The sequence below is a fragment of the Amblyomma mixtum genome, chromosome 1 (assembly GCF_055824585.1).
Source record: "Amblyomma mixtum isolate Tamu chromosome 1, ASM5582458v1, whole genome shotgun sequence".
Classification (NCBI taxonomy): domain Eukaryota; kingdom Metazoa; phylum Arthropoda; class Arachnida; order Ixodida; family Ixodidae; genus Amblyomma; species Amblyomma mixtum.
The window spans coordinates 37,209,168-37,230,479 of NC_143012.1; the positions used below are offsets into that span (position 1 = coordinate 37,209,168).

The 21,312-nt window shown below is 49.2% G+C and overlaps 2 protein-coding genes across 5 annotated transcripts in view; both read right to left on the reverse strand.

Annotated features, from left to right (window-relative positions):
- LOC149366037 (1-phosphatidylinositol 4,5-bisphosphate phosphodiesterase delta-1-like) overlaps positions 1-21,312 on the reverse strand; it is a 106,077-nt gene that overhangs the window by 53,844 nt on the left and 30,921 nt on the right. The window contains exon 1 of one of the 4 annotated variants that reach the window (XM_089547854.1): positions 1,358-1,499. The exons of 2 other annotated variants lie outside the window; for them this stretch is intronic. In XM_089547854.1, the coding sequence (XP_089403980.1) occupies positions 1,358-1,430 (73 nt within the window). In that variant the 5' untranslated portion in view covers positions 1,431-1,499. Of the gene's footprint in view, positions 1-1,357; positions 1,500-21,312 lie in introns of those variants that run through there. One more of the 4 variants, XM_089547837.1, reaches the window with a different exon arrangement.
- On the reverse strand, positions 12,340-13,862 carry LOC149366038 (protein mono-ADP-ribosyltransferase PARP16-like). The gene has a single exon (XM_089547814.1). It carries the CDS (start codon positions 13,732-13,734, stop codon positions 12,667-12,669), a length of 1,068 nt encoding a protein of 355 aa, XP_089403940.1. The 5' UTR covers positions 13,735-13,862; the 3' UTR covers positions 12,340-12,666.

Sequence of the window (21,312 nt, forward strand, 5' to 3'; positions counted from 1 at the left end):
GCTTCAAAGGATACAGCGGACCATGATTTCATGGTCATTTATTCATGTGGTCATTTATTCACGGTCATTTATTCTGAGTATTTCCTCGTTCAAAGGATACAGCGAAATGCGACTTCATGGTCGACTTATCTGTATACGAAGCACTTACTCTGAGTGGTTCCTTGATAGTGGATAGCAACCACGACGTTCCCGTTAGTTAGCTGTTATGAAAAGGCTTTGCCGACTCACTCTGCTTGCAATTCGCATGGATGTGGATCACATCACATGCCTGGGCCACACAGAACCTATGGATACAGTTTTTTACTATTTTTTATTTTTAATTCCATGCTCTTCTTTTTTTTTTCTAAAATGACAGAAAGCTGCGATGTGTACAACGCACAGAAACCGTCCTTCTGGAACAGCGTACAGAATGCTGTAGCCCAGTTACGGCACTTTCAGTTTTCTGCACGGAAATCGTTTCAAGACAACATTCGCAACCTTTTTGGATTAAGAGCCCTCAAACACCGAACAAAGAGGCCTCTGGAAGAGTTCTTTTTTTATTTAACAAACGTCAGCTCAACATGAAGAAAACAGACAAAGCATGAGAAGGCGATAGCAGAAGCGTTAAATCGTAGCAAAATCGAGTGCCTCTGTGGCCATCGTCTTCTCGTTACCGAGAACAGAAAACTAGGCAAGTTGGAACGGATTCATCTTAAAGCAGCGCGATACACAGGACGAGAGAAAGAAACAAGAGACAACACGAGCGCTCGTGTTGTCTTTTGCGCTCGTGTTGTCTCTTGTTTCTTTCTCTCGTCCTGTGTATCGCGCTGCTTTAAGATGTCTTCTCGTTGCGTAGCAGTTTGTTCGAAATGGCCTGTTAATAAGATTAGCAGTCCACGCTACTGTGGCAGAAGCCCGAGAAAGTTCACGAAACAATAGCCCTTTCCAAGTGTCACAAGCTAAGTATAGCTTTATACAAAGTAATAAGGTCTGTACGCAATGACGATTACTCAACATACAAAGAACAGTACAAGAAGGAAAACAAATATATAGCGCAAAGAGCTTATTCTCGTAGTTGTCAACACAAATATAAATCCGCCGCGGTGGCTCAGCGGTTATCGCGCACGGCTGCTGACACGAAAGACGCGGGTTCGATCCCCGCCGCGGCTGTCGCACTTCGATGAAGGTGAAATTCTAGAGGCCCCTGTACTGTGCGATGTCAGTGCACGTTAAAGAACCCCAGGTGATCGAAATTGCCAGAGCCCTCCACTACGGCGTCCTTCATAGCCTGAGACGCTTTGGAACGTTAAAGCCCCATAAACCATAAACCACACAAATAAAAATCTTAAACAAAAAAGTTCGTCTCGAACAGGCTGACCTGCAAGCAGACATATCCGACTGGCTCCGAATCTGCTGCGCTGAGACGCGAGCGTCTTGCGGACGATCTTCATGCTGCAGCTTGCGATTGCCCGCAACGACGACTGAGTGGGTTCTGACTGCCCTCCCGGCAGAGCTACTACAAGGCGATGCTCGAGCGCACATTTTCTTTCCCTGTTTTTTTCTTTCGTCCATCGTTTCCTCTAATTGGAGGTAATAGACGACGCGCGCCCGCTGGTCAAGGTCACGAAACATGAATGCCCTGGTAAACATGAAGAACGCACCGAGTGTCGTTCGACGCCAAAACATTCTGGCCTTGGAAAGAGAAGTGGACACGGTAAGGAGAAGTGAAGGAGCGGTGTAATGCGCTTAAGAACGCACAACTGCACCCGGGTGGCTTTGAGAGGAATCCTTCAAACGTTCGAAGTTGTTAGAATATTTTAGCTGTTGCTGAACACTCCACCCTCTGTAGAATACATCCCTATCAAAAGCAGGGTTGAAGCGAACACACGTATCGTTTACATGGAGGCAAAACGCGCGCGCGCGCGTACGCGCACTCAAGCACGCACGCACGCACGCACGTACACACACACACACACACACACACACACACACACACACACACACACACACACACACACACACACACACACACACACACACACACACACACACACACACACACACACACACACACACACACACACACACACACACACACACACACACACACAACAATAAAAACGCCCCTGTGCTGTAGGATATCAGCGCACGTTAAAGAACTCCCAGATGAGCGAAATTAGTTCTGAGCCCACCACTACGGTGTCTCTATCTTTATTCTTTAACCCCCTCCCTTCCCTCTCGGCTCGGTTGAGGTGTCTACAGAGGAGTGAGACAGTTATTGCGCCCACTCCTTTCCTAAAAAGTGGGTTGCTGTTGTTCCCCACTCCTTTCCTAAAAAGTGGGTTCGAACAAGATGCGGCGGCAGCATTTCGACGGAGGCTAAATGCAAAAGCATCAGTGGACTGAGATTTTGGGGCACGTTGACCGACGTAAAAATTAATTAGAAGCCCTCGACTGTGGCTTCCCTCAGTGCCCACAGTGGTTATTTAGTGCGTAAAATAAACGAATAAAAAAGTCAGCCCCAGTCGGTCGGTCGGTTGCACAGACAGGCAGGCAGAAAAGAGACAGACAGACAGACAGACAGACAGACAGACAGACGGACGGACGGACGGACGGACGGACGGACGGACGGACGGACGGACGGACGGACGGACGGACGGACGGACGGACGGACGGACAGACAGACAGACAGACAGACGGACGGACGGACGGACGGACGGACGGACGGACGGACGGACGGACGGACGGACGGACAGACAGACAGACAGACAGACAGACAGACAGACAGACAGACAGACAGACAGACAGACAGACAGACAGACAGACAGACAGACGGACGGACGGACGGACGGACGGACGGACGGACGGACAGACGGACAGACGGACAGACGGACGGACGGACGGACGGACGGACGGACGGACGGACGGACGGACGGACGGACGGATAAAACAACCAATGTGATCAACACTCTTTCATCTCACCTCATCCCCGACAATCGGAAAGATGCTTTTTCCTGCTCAAGGGCTTCCCTGTTATTTCGTTGCTGTATAACGACTCTCAACTTTTACAGTCGCGTCGATTTTGGACTCGCTTTTCAGTACGCCAACGCGCTGACTGTTGCATGCAGGTCGGATAAACGCTGCAAGCGCCGCAGCGTTGGTGTGCTGGCGACGTCGCAATATAAAACTCATAGCAAGGTAGAGCGACAACAAGCACGGGGGACCTTCCAGTGCATACACAGCCCGTGGGCACGAACACGTGTACGATGTTGATATCAAAACTTGCCAGAGATCAGGCAGCCACCTGTAGACGTCGTGTTCATGTAACGTTTCCGGTTCCATAGCACCGACGTCTGCTCAGAATTTGAATCCGCACATGATTTCAACCCTGCGTGCACGCGTAACTGAAGAAGTCTATGTTTCCCTTCTTTGTGTAAATATGTGTGCGCTTAAGCGCCAGTTTCCGCTAAACAGTCATAAAAGAAAACAGGTGTTTGTTCTCAGAAGAGTCGCCGCGCGATTACAGGCGTCAAACAAAAATACACTGCAATTCCATCGCTTTTCGGAAGTCAGGAAACATTCGATAAGCAGTGCATGACGAAAACGCTTGCAAAACTATAACAGAACCTTGAATGGTACCTCGTGGTCCTTTTGCAGAACGGGCCTTTGCCAATGCATTTCCAATATCGGGCCGATTACCTGTGTTGATTGGTACGTCACGTCCCTTCACAAACAAGTGAAACGTGTCCAGGTCAGGAGCAGCATGCCACTCGGTCTCAACGTCAGAAATGGAGGCAGGGTTTACCTCGCAGGTAGCGTTCCAGAGCCACATCGTCGCTGTAGCAAATCCTGATCATCACACGTGTACGCACCGAACGCAGTCACGCAAAACCAGGCTGTCCCGTATACGGACCCAGCGCGGGCCGCCGTGCACGGCACACCCCCTTCGGTGTAACCATGGCAACGGGGCCGCGTGCAACTCCTGGCCGGAAAGATCAATCCAGCCCCGTCCTTCGGCACGCGCCCGACACGCGAGCACTGCTTGTAGCGTAATGGGCTCAAGTGAACCCCCCTTCACCCTCCCTCCCTCCTTTATACGGAGAGCAAAGGTCAAAGGCACTCAATTCAAACAGATCGACACTAGCGGTGGTGGTGGTGAAAAACATTTATAATGCAATAAATATTTACAGAGAGGTGATTGGAGTAGGCCCTATAGGCCCTTTCCCCTAACAATACTAGGTGGAGCCCCTATTCCGGGGCCCCATTGGCAAGCAACGCCGCCCGCGTCCGGTGAACCAAGGCCCTTTGGGTCTTTAGGTCCTGACAGCCGAGCAGGGCCGCCTCCCAGTCCTCTCTGGTGGGGTTGGGGTTGGGGGGGATAGATGGGTTTGACTGACACGCCCAAACCATGTGGAAGGTGTCAGCCACCTCCCCACAGAACTGGCACGCGCCATCAAAGGATGGATTGAAATGTTTAAGCACCGCCGGGCACAGTACAGTGTTGGTAAGAATTTTGATGAGGAGGCGCTCGTCAGCGCGATCCAGACCCTTACAAGGGGCCGGGTAGCGCCGGTGCTCCTCCTTGTAGTAATCGGTGATTTGTTTGAATGTAATGGCCAGATTGTCTGATTGGGAGTACCCTTCCAAGGACAGGGAGATAGCCCGGGGAGAGAGTGCGCGGGCGGCCTGATCGGCCTGTTCGTTTCCCTGGAGTCCCTGGTGACCGGGGGCCCAAATCAGGTTGCGTGGAGTTGGATCTTCAGATCGACAGCTATATTCCAGTATGCGCTTGTAAACAAAGCTTAAAAGTGCGCTGCGACAGTGTGACGTTCCCGCCTGTCGGGGGTCAGTCACAATGCAACACAGTTGTTTGTTGCCATCTACGGGTTCTGCTGAAGCGAGGAGAAATGAGCCAACACACAACGCCTCCGAGTCAACCTAATTTATTCACATTCTCTGCCTGAAGGTGAAACTGGGAGTTCCGCTCACCGCTGTCTTGTATCAGGCGTCGCGGTGCAGTCCGGCCAACAGGTGCCTCGCTCTCGGCTGCTCTGGCAGGGTGGCGCTCAGGCTGGTGGCGGTCCCACGTTTCGGTGACTATGACGGGTGGTGGCGTCAGGCTTCTTGGGCGTCTCAGCTGGCGGTACTCTGACGGGTTGTGGCGTCCGGATTCTTGGGCGTCTCGGCTGGCGGTCAGTTTGCAGCGGATGCCCTCGGGTCCGGCCTCACCGACTACAGACCAGCGCGATCTGCTTCCGTCCACTTCGCCCGTCTCTGCTCGTTCTGTCATTTGTCTCTGTCCCCAACGCGTCTCTCTGAGGACTCCCTTTCTTTCCCTCGGTGTCCTCCTCGCCTCCTCTGCTGGGAGCCCTCTTGGTGCTAACTTGCCGGCCTCCCCCGCCACCTCGAGCCGTTAGTAAGGCCGTTGCGTTTCAAGACACTGCTGGCCTGTGGGCCCGCGAACTCCGGGAAACTGTTTGTGCCGCGAGCGTTCCGGCCTACCCCCGGCGCCGCAGGGTGCCGGCCTCTTCGCGAACGCGGGGCTCATATTCAGCCGAAGACGCACTCCCCTCGAAGTTGACATATTTATGAGGGTCACGGCTGTCCTCTCTCTTCTCGCATCAGAACCCGGGGTGGTCTCTTCCAAGAACCGCGGCTTGGTCACGTGACCACGGCATTCGAAAACTTGGCCGTCAACGGACAAAGCGAGTCTTCCTCTAGCAGCGGAAGAGAGCAGCTGCCCGGGGAGACAGTCTGTTTTCCATCGGCCTGGGGCCCTCTTTTCTTTTGGGTTAACTTCCCTTAATAAAGACCCAACTCCTAGCCTTCTCCGAGTCCACAGCCCGTACCTCGCAACAAGGCCGTCTGCAGGCGCGCATGCGTGCACACACAAACGCACAAACGTGCCTGTCTCTGCGCCAAAGGGGGGGAAGTTGGGGACGCGCTGCAAAACGGGCCGCAGGGATGCGTGTGGTCGCGCAGGGCTCCCCGCGCGGCCTCTCCTCCTTAGCCCTCTGGCTACTTCGCACGTCTTTGTGTTGCGCCCGCTGCATTCCACACAACCGCCTTCGCTGACGGGGCAGGGCGATAATTTTGAGCCAGACACAGTGTCTCTGGTGTTAGTCGATGGAGAGAGTTCTTTTGGGCCATGCCTAGGCCTCCCGTACATAGTCCTTCACAACAGCAGACTCTCGCCGGGCCTGTGAACATTATCTTGCAGGCGAAATATCACCTCTGGCCTCGCAAATTCTAAGACGCGCTCTCGCCGATCCAACTCGCACAAAAGTGATCTGGGCTCCTGGCCACCAGGGTCTACGAGGCAATGAAGCCGCTGATGCGGCCGCCCGAGCGCTCACAGACCGGGCTCCTCATCCTAGCTCTCATGGCTCAGAAGCTCATAAACCGCTTCTGCGGTTCCGCGAAATCCTAATTTATTATTGCGACAGCCACCGTCTCTACCCGGCACCTGCCAAGGGGCTGAGTAAGGCGGAGGAGCGAACTCTGCGGCGCCTGCAGACAGGAACCCTTCTCTGTCCTGCAATAGCAAAACACTTCGATCCGAACACAGATGGGCGCTGCCCGCACTGTGGAGAGATCTGCGATATCTTTCACATGGTGTGGGCATGTACTCAGAATCCTCACCTTCCCCCCTCCCCCACCCCCACCCGAGAGGCGTGGCAGACTGCCCTCCTCAACTGCTCCACACTGGAGTCCCAAAGGGCTCTGGTCAAGCGGGCGCGAGACGGGGCCTCGTCATGCGGTGTCCCGGACTAAGGATACCGACCATGCAGCAGGGTTATTTTTTTTTTAACCCTCAAGCTCTCTTGATTAAAGTTTTTCACCACCACCACATCACAACAGCACACGCCGGTGTGACTTAGTTCTTTCTTTAATATTCCAAGAGAGAGTAGTGGTAGTAGTAGTAGTAGTAGTAGTAGTAGTAGTAGTAGTAGCAGTAGTAGTAGTAGTAGTAGTAGTAGTAGTAGTAGTAGTAGTAGAAGTAGTAGTAGTAGTAGTAGTAAGTGGTAGTAGTAGCAGTAGTAGTAGTTGTAGTGAGTGGTTTAATACAAAATAATATAATAATGGACGGAAAAGACTTGCTTGCCCCGGCATCTGCTATCGCTGCTGGAAGCACCTGAGCTGGGGCAGCGGAAATAAAGGACAGCAGGCAGTGTGTAGAAGTGAAATGAAAGAGGTGAGGGGACAGTTAGAAAGAACAGCGAGGGAGAGAAAACAATTATATTTTTATTTTTTAAGGTCAGTTCCGACCTCAGAGGGAAAGGGAATATCTCGAAGGTGAAGGTCGCCCCGTCGAGCGCGTAGTCGTATATTCCACTAAGCAATCAGATGAATGAATGAATGAATGAATGAATGAATGAATGAATGAATGAATGAATGAATGAATGAATGAATGAATGAATGAATGAATGAGACAGAGATTGTCAAGATGACCCTTTACGATTGCACATTGTAAGGGTTGTTGGTCAAAGTCCAAATCTGTATAATCGCTTACCGAGCTGCCTCTCCTCTGATCCAATATTGTTCGCAGTAAAAATTGGTTTTCTAGATTTTTCTGGGAATGACAACGCTCGTACAGCAGCAATAAAAACATTTATGGCAGAGAAAACTGAATTTAAGAATTTTCTCGTCCGCACCAAGAAAGAGTGGTTTACATTGTTTTTAAGTGAATGGCAGTACTGCATGGCCTCCGGGATCCGCTCAAAAATCTGATGCCCACGCTAGTGCACTGCACGGGCTCGGGCCGGGCCGGGCTGGGACATGATCTGTTTTGCCGGGCCTGGGCCGGGCCCGGGCCTGAAGTTGCGGGCCCGGGCCGGGCTCGGGCTTAAAGCTGCGGACCCGAGCCGGGCTTGGGTCCGTATAGAATCGGCTGGTGTCCGACTATTCACTCACTATTACAGAGTGAAGTACACAACTGCGGTGGAGCAGCGACACGGATGAGGTATGGGTTATAGTACGCGCTGAGAAAAAAACTAAGCTTTATTCATTGACTTATTTATTTCCTTATTTCTACGCCGCGGTGGCTTAGTGGTCAAGGCGCTCGATTACCGAGCCAGGAACCAGGGTTTGCTCCTAGCCTCGGCGGCCGCATTTCTATTTAGGCGGCAAGCATGACAGCCATGTACTTTTTAGTATCATTGCTCGTTGAAAAAACCCAGGTGGTCGAATTGATCCGGAGCCCTCAGCTTCGGTGTCTTTCACAGCCTGACTCCCCATGGGCCCTTACATAGCTTTTTTTTTATAGCTATATTTTTGTGATGTGAGAAAATTCACAAACTAAAGCGCGTTTGGTTTTCTTTTTGATCAGCTGACCGGAACGTCTCGTAAATGAAATAGCCACAAAATATCGCGAGAGTTTGTAAATCTCATCTCATAACCAAATCTATCCCTCCTCGGTTCTTCAGCCTGGTTGACATGACAATTGTTTTGCTCTGTAAGTTATCACGTGATTCGCGCGTTATCTTCTGCTCCGCCAGCAAGAGTAAACTTTAACCGGTCTTAACTGGCCATTGACTGTTCGTCTTCCCAAAACGTACCTATACACTATTATAAATGCATTCGGGAAGGACATATTAGTTTAGGACTCCTATAGTCTTCGAAACACACACCGTGAAATACTCAAGCCTTTCAGCTTTTCGTTTCTGCTGAAAGGCGACCAGTTCGGCTACGAGTTCAACCGTTGATATCGCGTTCACTAAAAAAATGTCATCCTACTGCTTGCTAGGATGCAAAGTAGTCTATTACGCGCGTAAGCAGCCCTTTTTATTTGGCTCTCGGAACTTCCGAGTTTATCTTTGCGCACCTACACGAGATCACTGTCCAAAAGAGGGCCTGGCGAGCACTACTCTTAATTAATTCCTTCTGGGTTAAAACGAACCAACTTTCTGTAAGCCAAACTGTGGCTTCAGAACCTTTGTCGGCCAGTTTCTTATCGGTCTAGTAGCAATGCTTGCTCAGAGTGAGCAGTATACCTCCAGCGTTACTGTCAAACGGTCCGGGCCGGGCCCGGGCTGAGCTTCACTCCGGGATTCACGGGCCAGGCCGGGCTCGCTGAAGCGATAATTTAGCGGGCCTGGGCCGGGCCCGGCCTTGAAGCCGCGGGCCTGGGCCGGGCTCGGGCTTCAGGTCTCGGGCCCGGGCCGGGCTTGGGCCTCAGATTGAGGCCCGTGCAGTGCTCTAGCCCACGCACGCATTTATTTGCCTGATCGGCCGGTGATGGCGACACCTGTATCTCATTTTTTTCTTTCTTTTTTAGCTCATGGAAAGCTTTGTTTTCGGAGTGATAACTTCTTTCTTGTTAGAATGCCGTAGTCTGCCGATGGAGGCAAATTTCAATTTGTTTTCAGTGGTCCTTTAAAAACTGGACAACAAATAGAAAAACGAAATGCAGGGTGTCAGAATGAACATGGAATGCGAATGGTTCTTAAAGCTGAGAAATGGATGGCAGTATCGGAAGTTAAAGGTGCACTGAAGAGGAATCTGAACTCGCCTTTTTGCCGCGGGAAATCGATCTACACGTTCCGAGCATTCTTAGAAACTTCGACTTATTGCCCTGTGTGGTCGATTTCTCTAATTAAATCGAATTAACGTCCGGCTCCCGCCTTTATTTTTGAATTCTCCCTCGTACGGTGGGCGGAGTCGACCAACGCGTGGAGTGCCTTTCAGCCAGCTCCGTGGAGGCTTTGCTTTCGCTTTATGTCGTTTTTTAGGTTTCCGTGAATAAATAGTTTCATTCGCAGATAATATAGCCGCAAAATAAGTCCGCAGAAATAAAAATACGCGCGGACTATTTGCTTCTGCGGATTACTACGTATTACTCCGCCGATGGCAGAGCGGCAAGCCGCCACGGGACTGGGTGAAAGGCACTCCGCGCGTTGGTCGACTCCGCCCACCGTACGAGGGAGAATTCAAAAAAAAAAAAAGTCGGGAGCCGGACATTAATTCGATTTAATTAGAGAAATCGGCCACACAGGTCAGTAAATCGAAGTTTCTAAGAATGCTCAGAACGTGCAGATGGAGTTCCCGCGGCAAAAAGACGAGTTCAGATTCCTCTTCTGTGCACCTTTAAGAGCGAGTAGTGACGATTGAAAACAATCCCTTAGAAAACGTTTGACCTGGAGAAACGGACAACGTGAATATGGAGAACAACTGTAAGTGCAGCTAAAGCTGTACGTGCAATTACAGTCAGTAACATTCGGGGGTGCTAAGTCGGCACTATTCTGGTTGCATCACTGGCACAAAGTCATTAATTCTGCACAAGCAGCTTCGAGCCAGGTCAGTTTCAACATATTTCGGTGCCTCATGGCTTGACCAATCAACGAAAACGGATTCGTTCTGAATGGTGCGAAGAAGTTCTCATCATAGTTAACAAATCGAGTCAATTCTGCATTTTTTCAAGATAGTTACGGTTTATGTGAACTGGAATGGCAATTACGATGCGAAAAGCAAGTATAACACTCGACAGCATAGCCTTTTTTGCGAAAATTTCGATTCATGATCTGATAGAACCGGTCATGCGCGCTCCACTCCATTCTTATTCTTCTAATTATTTCCTTCTCATGATCCGGATCTGCGGTCACTACCTGCCCTAAGTAGACATATTCTCTTACTGCTTCCAGCACCTCGCTACCAAATGCGAACTGCTGTTCCCTTGCTAGGCTGTTGAACATTACTTTGGTTTTCTGCATGTTAATTTTTAGCCCCACCGTTCTGCTCTGCCTGTCTAACTGATTGATCATGCTTTGCAGTTCTTGTCCTGAGTGGCTTAGCAAGGCAATGTCATCAGCGAATCGCAAATTACTCAGGTATTCTCCATTAACTCTAATCCCCAACTGTTCCCAACCCGGGCCTCGGAACACCTCCTGTAAAGATAAAAAGAGGCGGTGAATAGCAATGGGGAGATCGTGTCTCTCTGCCTTACACCTTTCCTTATTGGAATTTTATTGCTGACCTTATGGAGCACTATGGTAGCTGTGCAGTTGTTGTCGATATCTTCGAGTATTTTCACATGACTTTTCTACCCCCCGATTCCGCAATGTCTGCATACGCGGTGGTTATTGCTTCGTAAATTCTGCGACCTAAATCACAACGCTTTACTGACCATTAAAGACCAACGCATAATACAGTGATTTTCATGTGCCTAGCTCCTACGAACGTGCATGAATATCCGACTGCACGTGTGCCCATTCCATTTTTAAATTCTGTTTCCACCTACTCGCGGCCGATGTCGAACCCACGGACTCATGCACCCGAGCCGAACAACAAATACAGCAGTCCCGCCATGCAGACCCCTAAATATAGCTCACTGGCTTTGGAATATCTGAGATAACTGCCTGAACAGCTGGCGATAAGAGCGGCATTGTCAGCGTCGACGGAGGCCTGTTTTGTGCCCAGAGAAACCATGTGTATTTTTTCCGTTTTAAATACCGAATACAATTCCTAACCTTATGCGACACCTGCCTGCACTTGCATTTTTTTTTTAATTTGTTTTGCCCTTTAGCGTGTTTGAGAGAATGTTTTTAAAAGTCAACACTTTGCTGCCAACCCATCACTCCTGCTGTGTGCTATCCCTCGTTGGCTGGTGTTTTAGGTGCAATATGAACCAACTAGCTCAGATCCAAATTATCTTGCTAATTAAGTCTTACCTGTATTCTGATTTACACCACCGCTGACGGTGCTATGACGAAGAAAACGCTCTTTAACTCAGAAAGGCAATTTTTAAAAATTGGTAATAGTTTTATGTGAAACACCCTGTATACTGTCTTGCCGTTGCTGCACAATATCGCTTTGGAGTGGTGGACGCAGCAAGAGAACCTCACGGGGCGCGCACGCCCAGTGATTACTATACGGTCAAAAGCTCGCGTGGCTAGCAAGTTCCTGATGAGCGCACGCTCGTTCGTAATTTCAAAGCCTTATACACAAGAGAGAGGCAGCAAAAAAGCGCTCTTCAGAGACAGAAACAGCTACGACCCGTTTTTTCCTCGTTTGTTGAGTGACACGTGTCGGTACGACTTCCCTGCGCACCTTTGAGTGCTACATTACTCGATTAAGAAACTGTGTTGCTTGATTCCGAAATCATTGCTTTGACGCAAGTATTCACTCTAGCAGGGACTTTTTCCCATGCACTACTTTCTTCATAATTACTAGCTGCATAGGAGTTTCATGCTTCGTTCGAACACCTACCGTGTCTTCACGTTGCGTTGCAAACGACCACTTAAAAGATTAGCGTCATGGTCAACAGTCAACGCATGCCAGGACCTCATCTAAGACACAGCACATTCTTAGCTCCTAGCTAAGAAACGCATTGACGATAATAGACCAGGACATGGAAACTAGAAATCAGGTGGCACCATAATTTATATCATCGAGGCACTTTGAGCGCTATACCCTTCCCGACACCTCTTTTCGTAATACTGGTCCATATGTGTCCAAACACCGCTTTGATGAGTACTTGGTACAATACGCCGACTATACATAGTACATGGAAAAGGCAGCTTTCTGGTTATCACGCAGGAGTTCAAACATCGACGACCGACTTTCTTGTTGGCGCCGTCAGAGCTTGGAAACTAGACAGCCCTTGGGCTTTGCTTGACCCAGCGTAAAGTTAGGAACAACGCCCGCCAATTTCACCGTAAGAATTTGCACGGCGAGCGAGAGAAGCCCTCGTCACCGGTAGAATAGCTTCAGCATCAGCTTGTGGCCCATGTGCGAACTGGACAGCCCTATTCCGCACAGAAGTGCCGCATAAGCGGCAACCATAAGCCACGATTTGTTCTTACGCAGGAAGTCCTGCCACCCCCTCGAACAGCAGGTGTCCGTAGTGTCCAACATGCCCGCCGGCAGAATGTCCGGTGTTGGGGGCTGCGGACGCGAAGCGGTGTACACTAGCAGGTACTTGACGCGCACCACCGAATTGTTTTGCACGAGGTAGTACTTCTCGGGAATCTTGCCCCCCATGGAGTCCTCGGCGTAGGCCCTGGACGGCTTGCTTCGAGCCCTGTCCTGGCACTTCACGTCCGGGTGGTCCACGACCTCACACATGGCGACGCAGGAGAACTCCGGGGACACGAGCGAGTGTTGCCAGCCGTAGCCGGCCGGACTGAACGTCGCCGAGACGCTCAGCTCGCTCGAGAGGTAGGTGCCTGTACCGAAGAGAGAGTTCTTGTTCATGTGCGCCAGGAGACCGTTGTGGAGGATGGAATAGAAGTTGTCCAGTCGCGAGCCGTGGTAGGCGAAGAAGACCTCTCGGTCACCGCGGGCGCTCTCGAAGCGTCTGTCTATCTGCGGACTGTGCTGCACCTCGAATACGACGTCGACGGGAGAGCCCCTCACCTCCGGGACGTCCTCCTTGTTGCAGGACTTGAGGCGGACGCCACCTGACGTGAGGACCCAGAGGAGAAGCTCCCAGGACTCCGGAGGGACGTTTGTAGGGAAGCCGCCCGAGGCGCCACCGCCGGCGGTCGCCGTCGCCCCGGGCAACAGCGCGGAGAGCGGGGGAACCCTAGCGGCGACGTCGCGAAGCTCATCGATGTGCTTGGTGTCAGTGGCGAGGTCGGCGAACGATGTAGGGAAGGGTCGCAGCACGGTGTCGTAGCGGTACGAGCGCAAGGCGGCCACGAACAGGGACCACTGGAAGTCCGCGGCCTGCACATCTTCGGCGAGGATTTTCAGGACGTGAGGGCGGGCGTTGGAATCTTGGGCCGGCCGCACCGCGGCGGCGTCCGGTGCGGCCATTTTGCTGTAGGTGCCACCTGTGTTTGCGCCGCTGCAGCCGCAGAGCACGAGCGCCTCCCGAACGCGCGCCGCGCTACGCGTCGCCGCCGGTGCCGCCTCCTCCTCATCGTCGATCTCACTCGCAGCCGTTCCAGCTTCTGGCCGCTTTCCGTTACATTCGGTGCGCGCCGTGCGCTGTAGCGCTACTATTGGCGGAATATAAATAGAGAAAAAAAAAAGAGCGCAGAAGCCGCGCGTGCGCAGTGAGCGAAAAGAAGCAGACGACGGAGAGCGGAAGCGTGTCCAACGGTTTCTGCTTTCCATCAAGGCCCTATAATATTATCGGCGGCGCCGGCATATGGCGTTGCTTACGATAGCGTGACGGGACGCGGGGTGTGCCGTGTTATCTCAGATAGAAGATGAAGAGGAATTCTCAGACTTGTGTGCAGTGTATCGTTTCCCACTCTTTCGTCTGGAGTTCGGCTGCCGAGGCCAAGGTCGAGGCGAATTATGAGAATGACGTGTGCTATGCAATGTCAGTGCACATTAGCCTTTGGAAGCGCATTGTACACAATTGTATACGTCGCGAAATGCGCAGCTTTTTCTAAAAAATGTGCTTTATACAGCGCAATGTCTTTTTGTGTGTTTTAAGCAAATTTAGCATCTTTCATTTTGCAAGGGTGCTTCTTACGCGAACTGGCGAACGCAGCAAATCATAATTCTCGAAACATTGAGCTTGGTAACAAGCCTCCTGCCATTTTCTTGCAGACAGATTTTGCAAGCAGTGTTGATGTCATTTTTTTTTCTGAATTTCTTGCGGCATGTGCATTTTCCAACAGAAGGTTTTTCCATGGTTCCTAGTGTGGTATGTCAAAGTTCCTGGTATTTTAAAATTACAGTTTCATGCGTGTAAGAAATTAACCATGTGTGTTTTCCGTTAGGAAACTAAATATTTGTCTTTCCTGGGGCCTGGCCATACTAATACATAGGCGGAAAATTTGTTTTTTTTACTAAAAATGATGAACGGTGCCTGCAAAGTGTCTCGCATGGCCTATGCGTTGTTAAATTTCTCTCAGACGTTAAATCCCGCATGCCAGCCACGCCATTTTATTTTCATTCTCTCACACGTCCCCTGCTATGGAACGCCGGCAGTGGATTTTAGCTTCAGCCCGAGCTGACGCGTTCTTAACCTCATCAGTAGAGAGATGTGGTTGCACAGCGCTCTGTGTTTGTTTCGTCAAAGCTGTCGGATGAAGTTCATCGGTGAAGGGTACAACCTTTGTGATAAACGGGTTAACTGCCTAAAGACTGGCTCTTGGCAACATAAAGCAGCAGAGATCAAAGTACGGTAGTAGACATTTTTTGGGGCACTACTTAGATGGTGGTGGTTAATTATTACTATTATTATGTGTTACGAACTTTATTATAACTGAAAAAAAAACAGCATCCGTGGTAGAAGGCATGACAGGTTTCATCCTTGACTGGATGAAACTCCGTCTAAATGAAGGAATAATGTAATAAAAAGTTCCTAGAAAAAATTCTAGAAGTTTGAGGCGCGTACGGCGCAACCGCAAACGCCGCTATCATGTCCAACACTCTTGGAAAAAAAGTTATGAAACTTAAAAAATTGGAAGGTACTGTTATATAAATATTGAGGGTAATGGTCCATTCTTCTGATATGTAGCAAAATCTTTCTTTTAAAGTGTTTACATCGATCGCATTGAGCAGTTAGGACTGCCATAGAAAATCAATCGGGGACGATTTTGACGATAGGGAAAACGTTTACAGTGAAAAAAAAAACGCAAGCCTGTCAAAGAGAGATCTACTAATATACTGACTGTTATAGTGAAATCTTACAATATGCGAAAAAACTGTATTCTTAAACTCCTTCCTTCAAAAATGAAATTGTTGGGTATGTCTAGTGCTGATCTAAGCTTTTTATCGTGGTGCCACGGGATTGTGAGGGCAATACTTGTTACAATGGAGATGTCAGCGCTATCGGAGAATAGCCACATTTTGAAATAATGTTCGGACACGACGCATCGGACATCATTCGCATATGTCTCCAAAATGATGGCGAGGTCTCTGGAGAAGGCCCTGCGTTCGGGCGGCGCAAAACTATATCGCGCAGAGTTTTTACAATGACTGACGGAGATCATCTGCGGTTACTTTTTTCGGCCAAGTACAGTCGTGAGCAGTATCAGAGGGAACAAAGCTTGATCATTCATTTATTGATTGCTCCATAATTATGTGTGACAAGCAAAGTTTTTTTTTTTTTTGGGTTTGTTGCTAGTTTTCCTTTTGAAGCGCTATATCCAGAGGTGGAGTAGCAGGCCAGGGCCATGTTACCACCGGCCGACCTCTCCAGCTTTCCCTCATTAAAATTCCTTTCTCTCTCTCTCTCATGCTTTGTGTAAAAATAAGCAGAAATTAGGAGTTCTGTTAAAAAATTTTGTTCCATCTTATATTGCTCATAGCGCGAACATGGAAAGGAGTTGGCGTCTTATGATCGAAAGCAATTTGGGCTTGGGCAGGGCGTGTAATGCGAAGGTTAGATAACGTCTGGTCCTTAAGGGTAACAGAGTGGATTCCAAGAGAAGGCATGCGTGGCAGGGGGCGGCAGAAAGTAACAACGGAGGATGAGGTTAAGTTTGTGGGGATGCGGTGGCCGCAACTGGCAAAGGACAGGATTAATTGGAGAGACATGGCTGAGGCCTTTGCCCTGCAGTGGGCGTAGTCAGGCTGATGATGAATATGATGACGGTAATGACATAGTCTCAAGAAATAATACAATCGAGCCAACTTATAACTGCCGAAGTTATAACAACCGCTCGCTTGTTTGAAACCAGGGAGCGGCTAAACTCCTCACATTAATTTTTAAGGCGGAAACCTTTAATGCCTCATCGTTGTAAGCGGAGTTGTCGACAGAAACTTCACGCTTTTCAATTGGTCGAAATGGTCGTGACGTCACATTGCACGAATTTCAAACGGGGCCAATTGTACTTGGGCTAGTAACCATGCAACCAATTAAAGGGATGGTATAGTGATGCTCCAAGACAGTGAGACTAAATTTAGTTAATTAGTTAATTAACCAATTAGCCTAATAACCTTTCCAGTCAGACCAGACAAACAAATAAAATCGAGTAGACAATTAGTCGAGTTGGGGAATCGAACCAGGGCCTCCGGAGTGCGAGACCAGCACCACTCCGCCATGCCAGCTCGATGGTTTGGAATGAACAAAGGCGCGGCTAGTGAATACGGTGTCTTCGTTCACTCCCATCTTCCTCCCTTCCCGTTACGGCAAGGTTCAGGTGTCCACCGAAATATGCGAGACAGATACATTTCCTTTCCTCAAAAACCAATTTACCGACAAGCAAGGCGTAGAGCCGTACGGGCGATGGCGTTCTGTGGACATCCTGGCAGCGTTGCAAGACGCTGTCGCGTTTCACTCTTACAGGCGAAGCTTAACATCTTAACCACACATCAGTGACACAAGCAGCAACACCGCGCTTAAGGCTTTCGCCTCACCGCACTTTAGGTCAACAAAGCGCCCCCCTCGATTTTTCTATGGACATGGAAGCTTGATTACGCTTTTTACAGCCACCGTTTGCTACTTTTTACCGAGGATGCGTTCATGGAGGCTCGCGTTTTATCTATTATTGTTGAAGAAATGGAAGCATGGGTGATCAAGAAATAGATGCACAGTAACAGCGCTGGTTTCAAGACGCGACTCACGATTCAGTGTAGCTTTTATCCCAAAGCATTTTTTCCTAATCTCTTTATTATAGATCCTCATACAGTTTAGGCAATAGCGATTATGACTCACATCCTTTCCCTCTGCCCGGCGGGCCCTCCCCCGCGGGACCTAGAGGACCTCAAGACCTGGGAGGACTGGGAGACCCTGCTGCGCTCGGAGGACCCGGCCGTGCAGACCATCGCCACCGGCCGGGCTGCCAGTGTTATGGACCTTAAGAACATAACCACTTGAGTGCAGTGGGGTCGTGCGGGGACCCTGGGGCGTGCCCCGAATTCCTTTTCAAATAAAGTTTCTCTCTCTCTCTCACGTAATCATCTCTCTACCTCACTTCTGTGTTGTTCAGTCACCACCCGACCAACTCTTTCTTACTGACGTCTACCACGGACAGAGTCATATCACCTGCGCTATCACTGCAGTTCAGTGGTGGTGGTGAAAAACTTTAATCAAAGAGAGCTTGAGGGTAAAAAAAAACCCTGCTGCATGGTCGGTATTCTTAGTCCGGGACACCGCATGACGAGGCCCCGTCTCGCGCCCGCTTGACCAGAGCCCTTTGGGACTCCAGTGTGGAGCAGTTGCTAGCCATTTTGTGGGTGTGTTCTATAATCAAGACAATCTGATATTCATACTAAAGGGCACTGCCTCTTTAATTTTAACAAAACGGCTCAATTCTGATTTACCTTTTTTTCCACACTAATCCTGCGTAGTGGACTTCTTGCTCGTGGAATTTATCCATTCCACACACACTGCCAAGGGCCGGCTCTGCCTCATTACCGTGCGCTGCTTCCTTTTCCTTGACTAAAGCGGAGGCGCGTGCACTAGCGACACCTAGTGACATACATCAGTAGCTTCCAGCACACCGTTTCTCTGTCTCTGCTACATCTGAAACGGTTGACCTTCTCGGCACTAGATGGCGCCAGCATGCCACTATCCCGGAGGGTCTGTGACGTTGCTGCAGCGCGCCGGCCTCATGGTGGTAAAGTAGAATTCCTAACTGAGATGCTATGTTCCAACAGAGATATGAGCATACAGTTGTGGTCAATATTAGAGGAAACAAACTTTTTGCTCAAAATTGCGTATATTCTGGTTATTTCTCTATTCAATTTGAGAATGACTTTTGGATATTATACAACAGGAAGAATGGTTATAAAAGTGAAAATAAATCGGCTTGTAACACATAAATACAGAGTAATCAATGAATGAATGCCCGAACTTTGTTCCCTCTTATAGTGCTCGCGACTGTGCACCGCCAGGTTTCCCTGCAACTGTGAAAGTACATACGCGGGCGAACACTTTTACTACAACTACAACTAGTACTACTACTACAACTACAGTTACTACACTACTACTACTACTACTGCCATGTATTGGAACATTCTTATGAGTGCCCTCTTCACTGCGGACACGGCCCATACAGGACCACCTGGATGACGTCACTGGCGACGTGGATGACCTGGATGACTTTTTTAGGCCGTTTGGTGCACATGGGAGCGTAATGTTGCGACGTACTGGACAAAGGGCATATAAATACCAAGGAGAAGGGCCGCCAGACTACTACAGTAAAAAAATAAATAAAGAAAATGTCACGAATCCAGTCAAGCTCCGACCGACGCACATTTTTTGTACAGAAACATTTCTACCTCCTTTCCTTTGTCCGTTCTTGCCGACGGCAGCTGGGGGCTTGCGGCGGCTTTGTTTGCTCCACCGACACCGAGCGAAAACCTACACGGGAGTTTTCCATGCGGAAGCTGAGAAGCCAGTGATCACGTGATGTGGCTCGCGCGTCTGCGTTTCCAGGCAGATCTGCACGGCTGCCGTTTGCAAGCAGAGAATAACTCGCGCCAGTGTTGACTAAAATCTGAACGCGAGGTCGTTGTCGCTGACTGCGCAGTCAGCGGAGGAAAGGTGACGTTCGTGGTAGACCGCAAGTATAGCAGTTACAGAAGCTGCGTTCGCTATACAGTCGACCCTCGTTATAACAAAACGGTTTATAACTAAATGACGGATATAACGAAGTAATGACTATTCTCCTCGGAAGCTCGGTTAACACGTACTATAACGAAACAACGGCTATAACGAAGTAATCGCCAGGTCCTTCAACTTCGTTATAAAGAGTTGCAACTATAAAAAAGAATAAATAAAAAGTACTTTTTTCCGAGAAAGTTGAGCCTGTAAAAGCCTGCGTATCATGTGCAGTAGAGACTACAATTGTCAGTGGTTTTCGCTTTCGCGCGTAAGAGTACCAGCTCTTCAAAATCTTGCGTCAGCGGAATTTTCCAACAATTTCCCCGCAAAACCAAGTACCAACTGTTCAGAGGTGCGGAATGCACGATGAATGATCACTCAGCTCGGAAGATAACCATCCCAGCAAAACAACCTACAATTTTACCAAGGATATTGTCCCATGATCGTGTGATAGAATGGGTTCTAAGTTTGGTGTTGATGTAGCGCTTGCTTGAAAATATGTTTCACACTTTGTTTTTAAGCGTTCGAAAATTTAGCCTACGTCTATAATATTGACGATACTGTAATGATAATTACGATGCGTTCCAAGCCGGATGGTAGATTTAAAATTAATATAGTTTTTTTAATTCAAACGTGCTCTCTTGAGGGTATTATGAGCAGGCCAACTGCACTGCGGAATCTAAATAATCTTAAGGCGAAATAATGGCTAAGGAATAAATGCTAATGAAAGAAAAGCATTGGATGCAGGGAATTAGTCTTCGTTTTAAACATGAATCAAATTCATTTCCTCGCGGACAGAAACAGGAAAAGGCGGAACACGCATTTTGAAGATGACAGAGGGCTCTGATGGCGAGCAACCGGGTTTATTTCTTCACGCTATAGACGGAAATGTATATGAAAAAGGATGCATTTCTATTCGGGCCAGTACACACCTCAATTTTGTATCTACGAAAAAGAATATTAAGATGGGCTGGTTATCTTAAAACCAATAAAAGAAAACGAAATAGCGCTTTGACGACTTCGGTGAGTATCAACTAGCATTAGTTTCTTCACGTTAGGCGGAAATATACAGAAAAAAAACACGTACAATGAACATTAGAGGAAAATGAGTGGCCTGTAGCAGTTATTTCTGAATCCTATCCTCAAGACGCCACCTCTTCAGGAAGCTGTGCCCTTGACGGATATATCTGACTCAAGTGCCACCGCACTTACGAAGGAGGAAGGACTGTGATATCAGCCTTGCTTGATTTTCTCGGTATCTGACGACAAAAATGGAGTTATCAAAAAAGCCTCACACTCCACACAGTGAAAAGTCAAGTATAGCATTGGCGTGACCTGCTCTTCCCGTTGTAGGCGTGTTCACGGAGGTGGCTTGTCGCCCCGTCCCGTCAGTACAAAAAGGGCCGCGGGAGAGCAGCATCGAGAGTAGCGGAATCCTTACTCGTTGAATGCAGCACTGGAAAGCTGACGCTGAAGAAACATCCTAGATTCCTTATGCGACTTTAAAAATAGCGCAACGCCACACATGGACGAGAAACAGCGCACGGCAGCGTCCAGAAAACTGACTTCGTGTGCCAACTTGTGTGAGCGTCTTAACTGGTAGACGTCAAGCAACACGAGCCCTGGAAAGGTACCAGAAAGGTACAGTCTTTGTCAAAAGTTTAGAGCCCAGGGGATTTGCTTCTAAGCCTCGCAGTGGGACTCCTTTAACATTCGTGGTAGTCCTACCCACTGGAGGAGGCAGGACCAGAAATCTTCTTACCTTCAGCAAATTTGGAGCGCTGGAGATGCATTACGAACCAGACAGTGTGCTTCAGAAGAGAACCCCCTGGGCTCCAAACTTTGACAAAGGCTGTACCTTTTTGCCCATTACTCATTCG